At 43.6% G+C, this 15,527-nt stretch overlaps 2 protein-coding genes across 2 annotated transcripts in view; one reads left to right on the top strand and one right to left on the bottom strand.

Moving 5' to 3' along the window:
• The window catches only part of chd1l (chromodomain helicase DNA binding protein 1-like), a 12,663-nt gene extending 10,286 nt beyond the window's left edge, over positions 1-2,377 (top strand). Inside the window, exons 25-27 of the mRNA XM_035653135.1 lie at positions 313-907; positions 1,944-2,042; positions 2,236-2,377. Of these exons, the coding sequence (XP_035509028.1) occupies positions 313-432 (120 nt within the window). The 3' untranslated portion in view covers positions 433-907; positions 1,944-2,042; positions 2,236-2,377. The remainder of the gene's footprint in view (positions 1-312; positions 908-1,943; positions 2,043-2,235) is intronic.
• A 4,332-nt stretch (positions 2,378-6,709) lies between these two features.
• wwc3 (WWC family member 3) overlaps positions 6,710-15,527 on the bottom strand; it is a 29,250-nt gene continuing 20,432 nt past the window's right edge. Inside the window, exons 9-23 of the mRNA XM_035653133.1 lie at positions 14,994-15,242; positions 14,336-14,425; positions 13,673-14,244; positions 13,474-13,594; positions 13,019-13,099; positions 12,837-12,923; positions 11,904-12,099; positions 11,527-11,697; positions 10,075-10,196; positions 9,841-9,991; positions 8,983-9,147; positions 8,750-8,842; positions 8,410-8,640; positions 8,186-8,313; positions 6,710-7,518 (exon numbers count right to left, since the gene is read on the bottom strand). Coding sequence (XP_035509026.1) covers positions 7,452-7,518; positions 8,186-8,313; positions 8,410-8,640; positions 8,750-8,842; positions 8,983-9,147; positions 9,841-9,991; positions 10,075-10,196; positions 11,527-11,697; positions 11,904-12,099; positions 12,837-12,923; positions 13,019-13,099; positions 13,474-13,594; positions 13,673-14,244; positions 14,336-14,425; positions 14,994-15,242 — 2,524 coding nt within the window. The 3' untranslated portion in view covers positions 6,710-7,451. The remainder of the gene's footprint in view (positions 7,519-8,185; positions 8,314-8,409; positions 8,641-8,749; positions 8,843-8,982; positions 9,148-9,840; positions 9,992-10,074; positions 10,197-11,526; positions 11,698-11,903; positions 12,100-12,836; positions 12,924-13,018; positions 13,100-13,473; positions 13,595-13,672; positions 14,245-14,335; positions 14,426-14,993; positions 15,243-15,527) is intronic.

Here is a 15,527-nt window from a genome sequence, read left to right as displayed (position 1 = left end):
AACAAGGTAAACAATAATTAAAAGTGCAGGGAGAGGCAGAAACCCTCAGATGGGCTTATTTAAAGCTCCACCTAAAATTTCATAGTTATTTAGGGAACAGAAAATTGACTTACAGAGAATATTATAAAACTACAATAAAGTCATAACAAACTGATAATAGAAAAAAATCTAAACTTTCAACAACAAGTTTATAATGACAACAAATAACAATATGAAAACAGAAAATATGATATAAAAGTGTGTTTGTGTGTGAATTACAATTTTCAAACAGCAGTTAAATGGGCTTTGTACCGTTATGATTTGTGTGAACAGGAGCTCCAGGGTCTGGTGCGTCAGTACACTCAGGCTGTCCCGGTGCAGAAGGACTGGCTCGAGTCCTGCCTCTCCAAACAGAGGAAAGTCAACACGGCACCGTTCCTGCATCTGCTCTGATAACACCCATTGTTTTTTAATCCTTGTTTTTTTTTTTTTTAAACGATCCCTTTGTATGAAGCTAGAATGAACTAAATAAATAAACAATCATTTATTTATGAGTGACATGAGGGGTAAATAAATAACCACTTCTGGTTCTGACACTTGTGTTGGGTCACAGTTGGAAACACCAGGGTTTGTGTAATCAATCGTATGTGTATGTGTATGTGTACGTGTGTGTGTGTGTGGAGGAAGTGTCGCCAGAAGGAGGTGGGGTCTGCCGGCGGGGCGGTGCTATTTTACAGCGAAGTAAAGACCAAATTCATGTTATGCGCCAATATTGTACATCTCTCTTGGGGAGCCGACATTAAAGAACTATACGCTCATATTTAACTCCGAGTCGTGAGCTGTTTTCACCTCCTCACGGTAACTCTTGTGGCGGTAAACCAGACGGAGGAGTTACCTGAAGGAGGCTCGTGAGGCTGAAGCAGCGACGGTAAGTGACGTGAAGTATTTACTCTAAATCTTGTTACCTGTTAGTGTACTTTGACAAGTAAGTTGTATTAACTACGCAGTTAAAGGCTTACCTTTAACAGAAGAAAGGTTTACATACAGCATATAAGTAAAATAAAACCTTTATTTTCACCAGTTTTTAAACATTTATAAGCTTTAACTTCTGGATAACAGCTGAAAAGACGCTTTGTGTCTGAATCCGACTAATAAGACTTTATAAGAGCGGTAATAGCTGGAATGGTTGGTTGGTTTCAACTGTGTGGTAAAGTGCTTGAAGTCAGCATGGTATAAGAAGTAAGCAGACGGAGAAATATCTGGGTCAGCTTTAGTGGAAAGTACAAACAGCATTGTGTGTGTGCGACCACAGAGGCCCTTTAATGAGTATTTACATTTACAGGAAAGCTCAGGGGCGTATTGGAAGGTAAACCCACCTAAACGGAGGGTTAGCAGCCCCACATTCACATTCAGCAGCGTTGGGTTACACTCAGTTGTATGTGGAGGAGGTTTGTTACCTTAAACTTTAAATTGGCATTTGTAAAGTAATTTCCCATTGCTTGACTGAAAACACTCTTTGTATGTGTTTGTGTGGGCAGTGTAGTCTTTTGGTGTGTGCTTGTCATTAATTATATCTAAAAGTGGGGATCCAGTTGTGAAACAAACGTGTCATTACTCAGAAATCCAGAGAAACATTTTGTGTGTTGTCTTGTGGTTTGATTTTGAGTTTTGTTTCTGTCTGTGACGGACATAATTTCCTCATTCCCACATCTAAATTCATCTGTCTCCTGGGTATCAACCACCAAACATTCATAAAAAAGTCCCCTGTGTGGGAGACACACAGTCATGCACTGAACTGTGTTCTCATGCAAATCAAAGCGACACCATCAGAGGTGAAGCTTCTGATAGAAAACGCAATCTCCTGAATGACATTTAAGTGTGTGTTAATATGCACAACTGCTGTACTTTCAATCAGATATTTGGCCTGGACAGTTTTTTTCTCAAATGCTTTGTGTCCCCAACAGAATTTAAGGTGCGGTTTAAACCAGACACACATGGATGTCAGGAGGAAGAGGCCCAATGATGATGCCCACTTCAATCCACTCAGCTACAGCACCAAATAGGTGAGCATGACAACAAGTATGATGAACACAACCCAACATCCTGCCTTTTGACTGTTGTTTCAACCAGCCGCAGGAGATCTCTCACTTTGATAAGAAATGATCAAATCCGACACACAGTGCAAAAAGTGTGAAACAGAATCTCCACCAGATCTATTAATGACTGCTAATAACTTGTACTGTTTCCTGCTCTCAGTCACGTCAGCCAGCTGAGCCGGTACCTCAACAGTCAACACAACACGCCTGAAGAGGACGATGAGACCATGAGCACAGAGGAGCGAGAAGCCCGCGCTGTCCACAAGCTAGACTCCACCCCTGCCCCCGATGGCCACCGCCCCCTTCCAGAGCACGCCACCTTCACCGATGACTCCCTGTTGGGCAGGCAGAGGCTGGACCAGGAGCCGGAGCACAAACACAGCCACAGCCACACTCAACCTCAACCTGGCCCGAGTTACTTCTCGTACCATCCGGCCCGCAGCTTGCCTGCCGGGTACGGCCAACCCACTCCGTTCCCGAGCCAGGCCAACGGCACCTGGCTCCACCCGAGCTTTGCCAGCAGCTGGTCGGGGTACCCCAACAGCCTGCCGTCCTCTCTGAGCCAGAAAGATTACTCCAGCTGTACTGGAGACAGCTGCCTCTCGGGGTGCAAGTCTCTGTCCCTCCCTGGCAGAAACAGCACCTGTATGAGCAGCTTGGAGCAGCCGTTCTCTCTGTGCTCCAACCCGCCTTCAGCCAACTTGTATCACCATACGTTGCCTCCGTACTCGTGCTCGCCCCAGGGAGCTGCCTGTTGCGCGCAGTGCCCTGCAGACGCCTTTAACAGGGCCAACAAACCCCTCTGGCCTCAGTATCACCCAGCTTACGGCCCGTACAGTAAGTCAGCTACTCTGTTTATCCACCTAGGGCACATAGTTTGTGCCAGGTGCAGTAAATTAGTGATCTTTTCCTCCTGCTCCAGTATCTGAAGCAGTAAGCCTGTAAGGGATTTTTTTTGTTCATTCTGTCTTTACTGCTTTAGATCCAGGTGACTGCAGGCTTCCTGGAGCTGGATACACACGAATGTGAGTTTTTAGACGTATTACAGCCTCTCCCCTCATGTTGCACGTTTCTAACTGTGATTAAAAATGATCTTTAACTCCATGCAGTGGCCACAACGCTCCAGCCAAAGAGAAGAACCCTCCTCACAGCACACCGCTCTCTCTGGAGCAGAGTAAGTGTGCAGATAATCACGTTATTGACGGAGCTGCGGTACACTGCTTTCATTACATGTTTATTGCTCTTGAACACAGGGAGGGTCTTTGTCACTTACGAAGCGGACAACGACAAGCACGTCAATGAGATAATCAACTTTGTTGCTCTGCTGCGACACAACGGCTTTGATACACACGTATGTACAGGTTTTGGTTTTGCATTTATTTAACATATTTTTGGACTTATTTGGATTTTAGAATTATTTTACCAAATAAATAAAAAACGACATACATTTTTGGGGGAAATCTCGAGGGGAAATAAAACAAAATCAGCAAATATAATTAGTTCTTTCAGCTTACAATTTTTAAAAAATATGAATTAACTTGAACTTAATGTGTTAAATTCATTTACATCTTATTGTAATTCTACACCAAATTGTGAATTCCATTTGAGTAAAAATTTGATCTGGAAATCAAAAGAAATAACCAAGATGATAGTTTGCTGTAATGGATACAGTTATAACAGCATTTGGTTAATGGTATCTGTAGTTATCTCTGGCTTCAGTGATTTATCTCTCTTGCTTTAGCTGTCTAGTTGATGTTTGTTCTTTGCTGTGTTTTGCTATAGCTGCACAGTTAACAGGTGGTTTTTATACATTTACGGGATAAAAATGTCAAAATAAATGACTAAATTTAGGTGTTATGCGTTTTGTGTAGTACACTTTCTGACCGGTGTCTTTATCTGTTTCAGATTGATATTTTCGAGCAGCAGTTCAGGAGTATAAGCAAGATAGACTTCATGGAGCGGTACCTCAGTGAGGTAAAAACAATCAGATCTTTCTAAATAAATAAAAATGGATAAAAACAAGCTTTGATCTTTGAATCGGCACCATCTTGAGCTCTTTCCTTTCTGCAAGAGTGAACATGTTTTATCGAACATAGTAACAGTGAAACAAGGATGAAAACAAACACATCAGAGTTATGTTGTTTCCTAACCCAGAAAGAGTATTTGATCATCATCATCATCAGTCCCAAGTACTATGAGACAGTGACAGCCTCCCCTGTTGGCCTGGAGAACGACGAGAGGACCTTCAACACCGTCTACATACATAAACAGGTTCGCAGCTAAGACTGAAATATTCACTTTAAAGTCTGTTGAGCTTTTTCATTATTTTAATAGTATTTTTTCTGTGTAGCTCCAGAATGAGTTCATCCAGAATGGAAGCAAGAATTTCAGGTTCATTCCTATCATGTTTCCTGGGGCTAAAAAGGTATGTTTTAATGCATGTAGACTCTATTGTGTCTCCTTTCTTTAAGGTTTAAAATATGTTATTGTGCAATTCCCTGTACTAGTAAACACATACCATACATTTGAACAATACCACATCAACATGCTTTGCATTGTTATCTGTGTCATAACTGAACCTCCAAACCTCCAAACCTCAGCAATCTCAGTAGTCTTTCTCTGCTGTGTGTGTTTTTATTATCACAGTGTCACGTCCCCAACTGGCTTCAAAACACGCACGTTTACGGATGGCCACGCGATCGGGATGACATCCTGCGGCGGCTGATGAGGGTCGAGAAGTACAATCCCCCTCCTATTGGGCCTCTACCGACCATTGTGTCCATCCCCTTATAGTGACCTCTGACCTGAACACACAGATTGAACTGAAATCTTTGAAGCAACTCGCTTTGTGGAACTACTGGTCATTGTTGAGGTTAACGGGCATACGTGTGCAGAATGTTTGTTTTTTTTACCTCAATTTACATTTTAAGTTATGTGATGTTGAGGGTGCTGTGTGAACTTTCCCCTGGGATATATTGCATAAAATGTCACATAACGCACAGAAGTGCCAGTGCTGATGTGAACAGCTGTTTGGTCTCTGCAGCTTGTGAATGTGCATCACACTGCAGGCTTTAATGTTCCACCTGCTGCAACACAATGAGTAGTGTTTACTGGTGCTACTCCGAGTTAATTACTTTTACAGATAACAAGTACAATGTTTAGTTCTTCAACAGCACAATTTAAAATTCATGGTTCTTAGAATTTTAACACCTTCCCTCGTAAATGAAAGATGCGTCATATTTTATTGGGACTCGCGTGTGCACGTGTTGTATAATTAAATAAAAGATATGATGAATAGTCTGATGACTGTATATTTGCAGAATAGATCAGTAGAAATTTAATTTATGAGGAGTAAACAGTGACACGTATGCCCCCGGTACACACTGCATCAGCCATATTGTCTTTTTTATTGCGGTGTCTATCTAATGCAAACAGCTGGCCAGCTGGATGGAGTTACTGTTGTATTTTGAAGAGTAAAACTAACAGATTTTTACGGCACTGGGTAAAAATTGTTCAAAGAGGAGGTAGATTTCTTTCAGCATTATTTGAAAAGTCTTTTTCTCATAAGAAATTGTTTTTTTACTGGTAAACAAGGCACTGACTTTCTGAATGCTTACAGTACCATGTTGTTTTTGCACATTTTTGTCCTTTTACTACAGATCTAAACCCACTGGTTTACCACAAGAGCAGCTGTGGTGTTCACTGACAGATTACCTAATTTAAGTTTATGGTCTCTGCAAGTTGATCGTCATAGCTTACTGAAACCTTACTTACTCAAACACCAACCTAGAACAACATGTAGTTATGGGAATCATACATTATTTGTTTATATAAAAAAACAAAACAAGGGCCAAAACAAGCAAAAAACAGGTGTTTTGGTCTATCAATTACATGGTTGCATGATAAAATGGTCAAAGACACAGACAGAAGTGGTTTGTTACATTTTTAAATTTTGTTTGTGCACTGTAATCATTCTTGGTGGATTCATTGTGAAACTAAAAATGCAAAAAAATGTCCAATAAATTAACCTGTTGAACTGCTGGTGTGTATGCAGATGATCAGACTCTTTCCTACACTGACATCTCCTCAGTGTTTGTAAACCTGGCCCCAAACCTGACAGTTTACTGAGACAAGCAGAGACCTGGGACTAGTTTGCCTGAAGCGTAATGTGCATTTCTCTGTGTGGGAACAAGGCATGAGAATGTGGAGGTCTAAGAGTGGGATTCTATTTACTACAACTCTACTACCTTGAGTTCACACTCCCTCAGGGTTCCAGCCAAGATAGCATTTATCTGAGGAGGAATTTAGCACGAGAGCAGAGAAGTAGAGCTACAGTAGAGTGACTTTCTGTCTCACCCCAGTTTCTAGTGGCTTGTGTGAAACGGCTCAAACAGGATGTTGAATCAAGATAAGAAGCTGACACAGCTGCCTGCCTGCTGTGTGGTACAGCTTCCAAAGAATCGGCAGCTTTAGACTCAAATGGGTCATCACAACCGGTTTGTGGTTAGAGAACAATCACGTGTAACATTGTGACACATTTAAAGAAAATGTTTGTGTGCGCAGAATATGATGGGTTCTTCATCCCAGCAGAGGTGAAATAAATCCTGTTTATTACCTGCGTCTGAAACAACTAATTAAAAAGCCGAGCGTCACAATGTGGTTTAATGGTTTTATCTTCACAAGAGGTAACACTGCAGATGTTCATATAGACATCATAAAAAAAATCTGAATACAGTGTTTCATATATTCATCCATATATTGAAAAGTACATGAAATAATATTAATTTTAATAACATAACAACAAAAGGACAATGGCATCTGTAATAAAAGTGGATTACAAAGTGACATTTTATGTAAATAACTCTTAAGAATTAGGTAACAGAAAACAAAATCAGACAATAGTTCCATTTAACTGTATGTAAAAACATTGAAGTGCTATTTGTTCAAAGCTACAAAATACACTTAAGAAGCAGGAAGCGTTTTTTTAAATTTCCTTCAAGGAAAAGTACTATAAAATAAGTTACAGTACAGTGAATTTGTCCAAACCGACTTTTGTTCCCGTCTTCCAGCCTTTTGTAAGCACAAACAACAGGAGTAACTCATACAGGAGTGAAGAGATACTGTGTCCTTATGAGAGGCGTCATCCCCAGAAACGAAATGAACAGCCGTGCTGCTGCTGTCGATAACTGCGTGTCTACTGTGTTCATATTTAAAATAGCCGCACAAACACTTCTGAAAATGTGAAACCTTCTAATCTTCAACATCATCTGCGTGTCGCTCTGCCCCGCGTCCTTGGTAGAAAGAACTTTGTACTTCATGAGCTCAGAAAATTTGACAAATACTTCATGTTTAGTCACATAATACAGAGGCGAGCTCTCATACGTCGTCAGCTGGCAAAGGAGGTATGTTGAACCTTGGTCTAGTGAAAAAAGCCATCTTCTCTCTGCAGACAAAGAAAATAAAACTTATTTTCACACACATTTTATTTCAATCAAATAAAAAAATATATGTTCCAGGTCCTAATCTTTTGTCCCCAATGTGAAATGTCCAGTTATCTCTTGGTACAAGCCAAATACATGGAAATAAATATATTTCTAAAATCCAATTTCTCTTCCTACCAGTAATCTAGTCACCCCCAGCTTTTTAGCCTTAAAGGTGCCCTGTGGAGTTGAAATACGTAGCTATTGAGCAATGTTTTTCCAAATTGGTCCCCGTTTTGTTTGTTCTCTTTCTCACGCACAAAGACAGGTGACACAATACAGAGCCCTGCCAATGGCTTTACACCATTGCTCTGATCTACAGGTGGTGGTAATGTGTCAGGAAATGCCACAAAGGCTTGAAAGAAGAACTGCATGCAAGCATAAAAGACATTTCTGACTAGTGAAAATGAACCCAAAGCATCTTCTGATGTGTTTAATACAGAGAACATTGCAGAGAATTACCAGTGTCACACAAGGAGGAGCTCAAAAACTCTGAAAAAAGTCTGAAAAATGTTATATTCAGTAATATGGTAAGACAGCTGATATTCTGCTTCACTTGGAAATATGTCACACTACTGAAGCACTGACTGCAGTAGTGTGGCAGAAACACTGTGAAAGCACAATCCCAACCTGAATGTCTGCACAGGCAGGGGCTCCTTCTGGCTCTGCCCCCTCATCTGCAGAACCTCTTTGGAAGCCTTCCTCAGTCTCCTTTCTGCCGCCTCCTCCTGCCGCTGCTCCTGCTTGCTTTGGCTGGCCTGTAGCAGACAAAACAGAGTCAAACTGCTGCTGGGCGAGGATGAACATCACGTGGCTTGTGAAGTTTAACTGTAGCGCTCTGCTTCCAGTCTCACCTGTCTCTGGGCCTCTCTGAGCAGGCAGCGAAAGCGCTCGTCCCTCAGGGCCCAGTGGGGGAGCTCGGTGTCCTCCTTGGCTTGCGGTTCCTCCAGTCGCAGCTTCAGCTCCCTCAGGGCGCTCAGCTCCTCCATCAGCTGCCTCTGACGCGTCCTGCAGGCCTGGAGATCCAGCTCCAGGTCCAGGGAGGTGCGTGTCGGCTGCTCGGCCAGGGAGGAGCGGTACGACTGCTGCTCACAGAGGCGCGCACACACACACACACACACACACACACACACCTCAGAAACTACATACTATCACTCTGACGTGCAAGCTTGAGGAAAAATGATGTGGCTTTACCTGTTTATATCGCAAAGTTCTTCTTTCCAACGTGTTCCTGACAAAGGGTGATTTCTTTGGTAGAGTTGAGCTGTCACTGTCGCTGCGATACAACTAAAAGGTCAAATCAGTCAACTTATGAAGAGAAGGAATTTACACAGGGCTGTCGAGACAGAAACACTTAACAACTGAGCCATAAGACTCTCAGAGGGATTGTAAAAAATATTCCTTTTTGTACGTTTGCAATAACTCACCCTGCAGACATACTGACTGCGAGCGCCAGGAGAGAAGGTCTGAGAGCGAACAATGGTGCTGCCACGCATGAATGGCGAGGCGTGACCCCAGCGACCCCCCCTCTCTTTGGGCCGGACCCGTACCGGCTCTGGGAACAGGCCTTCTGTCATGGTGGCCTTCTCCACCTGCAACAACAAATCAACAGCACTCTAATGCATCTGTGCCACAGACTCTTCAGAGACTCTTGTGACAATGCTGAGAGGTAGTCCAAAGTCTTCATAGAATTTCTATCTAGCTTAAAAAAGAACCTTAGCTTGTAACATCTCTAAGCTTTGCCCTAATTCAGTAACACACAATAGACTATGCAGGTTACAGGTTAGGCCTGTGAAGGACTTTCCAACTCCCACACTAAGTCAATACATTAAACATAAAAGGAAGCAAAAGTTTCACAGTTCATATGGTCTTATGCTGCGTACTTCCACTTCCACCAACTTTACCCAGTTATGAGTAGTTTCCCTGCCTCTGTTCTGCGATATTCTGCCTGAGTCTGCATTAATTTGCTATGACTCAATATTCTCTGTTGGGCGTAGCGAAAGACTGTGACAGGTTAACCTGCACTTGACCCATGTGTGCCATTGACATCAAACAGCCCTGTGATGGCAGCCGTCTCTGCTTTCTTCTCAGCCACTGGATAAAAAACAGATTTGTGTCCTGCGGTGAACTATTCAAAACTAGAGCCAATCAAAATGTGGGACATCGTCTCATGGGGATAAAAATGCTGTGCGGCCCTACATAAAGTGGGACACCTGGTCACCCTACTCCTGTGGTGTCAGTGGAAACGCAGATGCAGTACAAACTACCACTGCTGCAGACTTTACCTTTACTGTTGTAGACAGTTTGCTGGTTGTCTGATCACAGCGCCCTCCAGTGGTGATGCAAATGCCCTCTGCACACAGGCCCTCAGAGCAGGCAGCTGTGAACGCTGTGCTGTTGCTGCAGCCGCTGTCCACTGACTCTGCCTGCCAACTCCTGCAAAACACACCCTTGTCACTTTAACACACATGCTGGAGGCAAAAAGACGTGTTTACGACAGAACTTGAAAATGTTGTTACCTCTCAGAGGCCGCCTCTCCTGGCTCATCCTTCTTATCCAGCCTCTGCAGCTCCAGCTCTGCCTCCCTTTCCTCCAGATGGGTGGTGGTGGTGGCGCGTGACAGAAGAGTGCATACAGTGTCCTGTGATGTCACAGAGCAAACTATCAAACACGGTCCTCACACTGTCAACATTCCTCCTCCCTCCTCTGACACTGTGAAGGCTTGTTTTCGGCTTGTGGAACACATTCTTGTCAATCAACGAGCTGCACACCTGCACACCTGCACACCGTAGGCTATGAGCTGCTTAACAACAGCACAAAGAGGAATTTCTTCCAAAAGGCCACAGTGGGATTTACACTTTAATGCATCTGATGCAGCAAATTTCATTATAGTAACACCTCATGATTGCTACTTATTGGTATTGTGCCACCAGGTTGAGGCATTAGAATACTCTACTCTTTCTATTCCCATGTCCTGACTCAGGTCCATAATATATCTTAATTCTCTATTGATCAGGTCCTCCACAAGCAGGCACACAGTCGACGTTTACAGCATGAAGGACTGCCAGAGCTGAAAGAAAATAAGAGAGTTTCTACTCTCAGTCTGACAAATGCCAACCGCTATCTACACAGTGGCAGTCAGTTCTTCTGCACAGTGCTGGTCTTCTGTCATGGTGACTGGTCAATGTGTTAATATTTGTGTTAAATAATGACAGTGCTAATTATTTCAAATTATACTATCAATTAAATATATGTTATACATTACAATCATTAAAATCAGCTTCCAAATGAAAACAGTTATTAATGATAACCTGCATTGTCGTACTGATCAGTACATAGCATAGAAAAATCAAATGTACTGCTACTATACACATTATGTTAGCTGAGCTGGTTGTAAGCTAGTTAACACCGAAGGAAGTTAAAAGACAAAACTGGATATGGAACAAATAAAAAAATGGATGGGCCGCATGAGGTCAATTAATGCCCTGGAACACGTGTGAGCGGTGTATGGCGGCTGCCTCGCTGAACTGCTGCGGCTCACATGCTCGTGCTGTACACCGCAGCGTTGATCAGATTTAGTTACATCTGATCATTTTTTTATCCTCTTGTGTACATCACGGTTTCGTCTTAGGTCCTGTTCTCTTTACATTATACTCTCCCACTGGGGTCTATTTTAATAAAATACAATCCCTTATTATTGCAACACTGATGACACATTTATTTTTATAAAACCAAGAGTAACAAGCTTTTTACAATTATCAGTTAATAATCATTATTAATGTTTGTTACACTTATTTATCTTTTTCATTTTATTTTAATGATGTTATTGTATTTTAAATTTCTTTGTAAACACCCACCCCTGCAGTGCTTCTCTCCATTTCCCTGAAGCAGATACCTAAAAGCACTGTGCTGTCACGCTGTTATTTGACGCTGCTGTTATTTGCGAAACAAATACATGCATGTGTGTTTACCATGGCTCTGGGCCTTTGCTCTTCTTCCTGGCTGTCGTGGTGTCTGCGGTGGCTGAGGCCTTTTTGTTCCAGCCTGGACAACTCTGTCCCACACAACATCTGCACTCGCAGCCAGTGGTAAACCATCTCTGCACTTCCCTCACACTCAGCCAGACTCACCTGGGCTGTACCCTGCAGAAACACACAGCAACAACAACATGTCATTATCTGATTTAGATTTCAGCAGATCAGTGTTGTCCAACATGTATGCTGAAGTATTATCTTGAAAGAACAAAATCAGTGCTGCTGTATCATTCATTCACTATCCATCATCAGTGGGATTGTTGCTTCAGGGCCAGCTGCAGTCTCTATGGATCTGCTCAGACTTTCAGACTCACCAGTAGTTCCTCCTGAGCCTGAGGTCCCAGCGAGCAGACGGACAGCTGCAGAGCACACACCGCCAGGGCGTTTGCAGGGACAGGAATGCAGAAGCCTTCATTGAAACTCATCTGGGACTGCGGCTCCAACGCCGTACAACAGTAAAACGCACAGGCCCTGCCGGCGTCCAGTGGAATCAAGTGCACCTTCACGTACCTGGACACGAGCGGAACAATGTTCACAACCTGAGATTTCTACTTACTGATAACCGCAATGACGTAAATGTGATGTTACTGGTCCTCAGTCACAGAGGGCAGATACAGAAGGGATTCAGTATCCTGCTCACCAACAACTCATTAAACTTCATATCAAGCATGACTTTCTGATTCTGTTTACATACAGTACATGGAGCTGCCCTCCTCTAAAAATAAGCCAATGTCTTAAATGTCATCAGCTGCAACTTTCTCCTACGTGCATTTCTTTTGATCTAACGTTACATCAGAGTCACGTCACTGTGAAGTGTATTAATGAGTTTGTCTACTCTAAATTAATTATGTCAAACTCCTTACATATGTGTACTGTATATACTTTTTTGCTTTCTTGCAGAGTTAGATGAGACACTCTCATGTCTGTCTGTTAAAATACGTATGTGTAAGCAGATTTTAATGGCAGATTGTAAGTATAAAAATGACATCTTGTGGTTTTACGGGGGCTTATGTGTTGGACTAAACAGGCAAGATATGATGAGTTCGTAAGTTAGTTTGCGAGCCGATGTATATGTGTATGAACTTTTTTATTCTGTTAAGATAAGACACACAGAAAAAAAGCTACGCTAAGCATCTCCTCACTTCACACAGTATTTACCCTACAGAAATGAGAGTGGTATCAATCTTCTCAGCTAACTCTCAACAAGAAGAGCTGTTGCTTTAATCATCAGAGCTGAAAGTACTCACACTTTATAGCCGTCTCTCACAATGGACCTGTTCAAATTCTTCAGCTGTAGCAGATGTAGCCGGAGAGACTGAGAACTGGACTCCCACCTGTAAAGAGGAAAATACAAGTGGAATATGGAGTTAGACACTAACAGGGAGCAACCATGCCACCCACGTACAGTCTACACTAACAGTTTACTCACAGCAGTCCCAGCTGGATCTGGGTGGGCTCACTCACAGAGGTCAGCTCTTTCATGTACGACATCTCATCGGATTCCTCTGCCCTGTTGGAGGAACGACAAAACAAGGAGTAAACAAACTGTTTTCCCCTCTCATCAGACACACACTGAAGAAAATCCATTGAGCCAAAACAACCAGCCTTTTCTGTGTCAATGTGATCTTACTAGCTAACTGTAAGATGATTCTGATTTTAAAATTGAAATGTAAATATATTTGCTGGCTTTTTTTGACACTGACGTCAACACTGTGTGAGGGTGTTAGATCCTACTTGGACAAGAAGATACAAATACCACAACTATTAATGCTGAGTGTATTTTGGGTACTGTAGTTTTCTCCTCTGCCACTAAGAGGCGCAGTTGCTCCAGAAAGATGGGTGTTTATGTTGTGTTTTAGCTTTATGAGGTGGACCTTCTCTCACCTTCTGCCCCAGGCCTCAAACACACCGCTGTCTGTGGCCAGAGCATCCTCAGACACACCAGCAGAGACTCTCCTGGCCCTCCTGCCACTTCTGTTGCCGCTGTTTCCCCTCAGAGTCACTCCTAAAGAGGAAAACACACCGGGTTAATCAGCAGCTCATCTTCAGTCTTTTGGACAACGCTAAGATCTCTTTCACTTGCCTGTGGAGGTGAAAGCTCCCTGAGCCCCGCTGTCTCTGTGACTTTTGTTGTCCAGTTGATGCACGGCAGCGGAGCCGACCATGTCCTCGCCGCTCAACATACCGCTGTGTGACAGTTGTTGCGACTGGGCCCGCAGCCCCTCTAACAGGCCACGGCCCGCCTGCTCCATGTATTCCTCCGTCATCTGGGTAAGAGGGCAGTCCTGAGGGGCCGAGTGGTAGGGTGTGTCCATGGGAGAGCTGGGGGGCGACAAGGAGGAGAGCGAGGAGCGTGAGGAGAGGGAGGCCAGAGACTGCGGGGTGTCGTGAGAGCGCTTGGTTTTGCTTTGGGTCACGGGGTCGGGAGTGAACATGGAGCAGTCTCTGGACACGGTCTCCGGTGGTAGTAGGTAGCGTAGGTGGGGGTCGAGCGGCTCCCCGGCCCCCTCATGACGCTCGTACTGGGGGAGACCGTAGATGTCACTGAAACTGATGGAGCTGAGGGAGCCTCGGCTGGACGCCAGGGAGCCCCGACTGGAGGCTAGAGAGCCGCGGCTGCTGCTGGACGACACCGTCAGAGAACTCGCCGAAAGGCTGGAGATACAGAAGAAAGAGACCCGTAAGAAAAGACACAAAGATGCACTGAAGAACAGCTGAAAGCTTGAAGAGGGAGTGTGTGCCGCACCTCTTCAGCTGGGAGTGAAGGTAGGTGGTGATGCGTGTTGCCTCCTCCAGCTGTCTCAGCAGGACGTTCCTCTTCTCCTGCTGCAGGATCCTGTTATGAGGTACACATTGATGCAAAAGAAATTCAGTTAAGTACAGTCAAGACCCAGACTATGACAAAGAGCTCATTTAATTTATTGAAGGATAATACTGCCAGAGCCACTCTGAATTAATCCAAATCCACATGTATCCATAAATCATCGATCTGCCACCCAACCAACCAAAGACCAGCACCCGTTTGGAAAGGAACCCCAAAAAGATCATGTCAGTAACACACAAATACTCTTGGACGAAACTACAGAACTATAACAATGAAAGTTTGTACATTGAAAACAACGTCCCAAATGGATTCATGGTTTATGCACTCCTGGCGGTTGGAGTTCATTTGTCACATTTCTAGTTTGTACAGTTTGTACTGAGAGTGGAGGGCCCAAGGGAATACTATAGATTTGATCTACAAAACACATTTATCTAGTGAATAAAATGTTGATACTGAGTTAATAATAAGAAAATATTAATTCAACAAAGGTCTGATAGTAATAATAAAAAATGTGAAATAAAGTGCAGATCTCATCCTAAAAGCACAGTGTGCAAGTGCAACAATCCTAAATGCTTCTCACCTCTGATTGGCTCCCTGGCTCTGGGAGCTGTGTGCTCTTTGCACCTCCTCCTCCAGTCTGGAGCGCTCCTCCTCCAGCTGCAGCAGCGTCTCCGGAGGGTGCTGCTGCTTGCTGACCAGGATGATCTCCTGCAGGAGGGCCTCCTTCTCGCGCAGGAGCTGCATGAAGTCTCTGTCGCGATCCGCTTCGGCCCTCCCCGACCAGCTCTCACTGTCCAGCTGTGCTAGCTGGTGCTGTATACTCTGCACCCTGAGAGAACAGCAAGGAAGCAACAGTTCAGTGCAAAAAGCATACTCTGCATTTTCTCCCTACTCCTGGCACTGGGTCAACCATGAGTACAGCTGACACATTTATAGTCAGAGGCGGGAAAAGTACAAGCTGTAACTACTTGGTTGCAAACATTTGTTTACATAATTTTGCTGAAGCCAAATGTGCCTGGCACTCTCAGTGCAGTACAAAGGGCACAGAGTTCGCATGCCATCATCAAAAACGGGGGAAAAAAACCCAAAAACATATATGTATATATATTTATAT

Source organism: Morone saxatilis, unplaced genomic scaffold, assembly GCF_004916995.1.
Source record: "Morone saxatilis isolate NCDOM2014 unplaced genomic scaffold, NCSU_SB_2.0 Contig12, whole genome shotgun sequence".
Lineage (NCBI taxonomy): Eukaryota > Metazoa > Chordata > Actinopteri > Moronidae > Morone > Morone saxatilis.
This window is presented reverse-complemented; position numbering and strand designations above follow the sequence as displayed.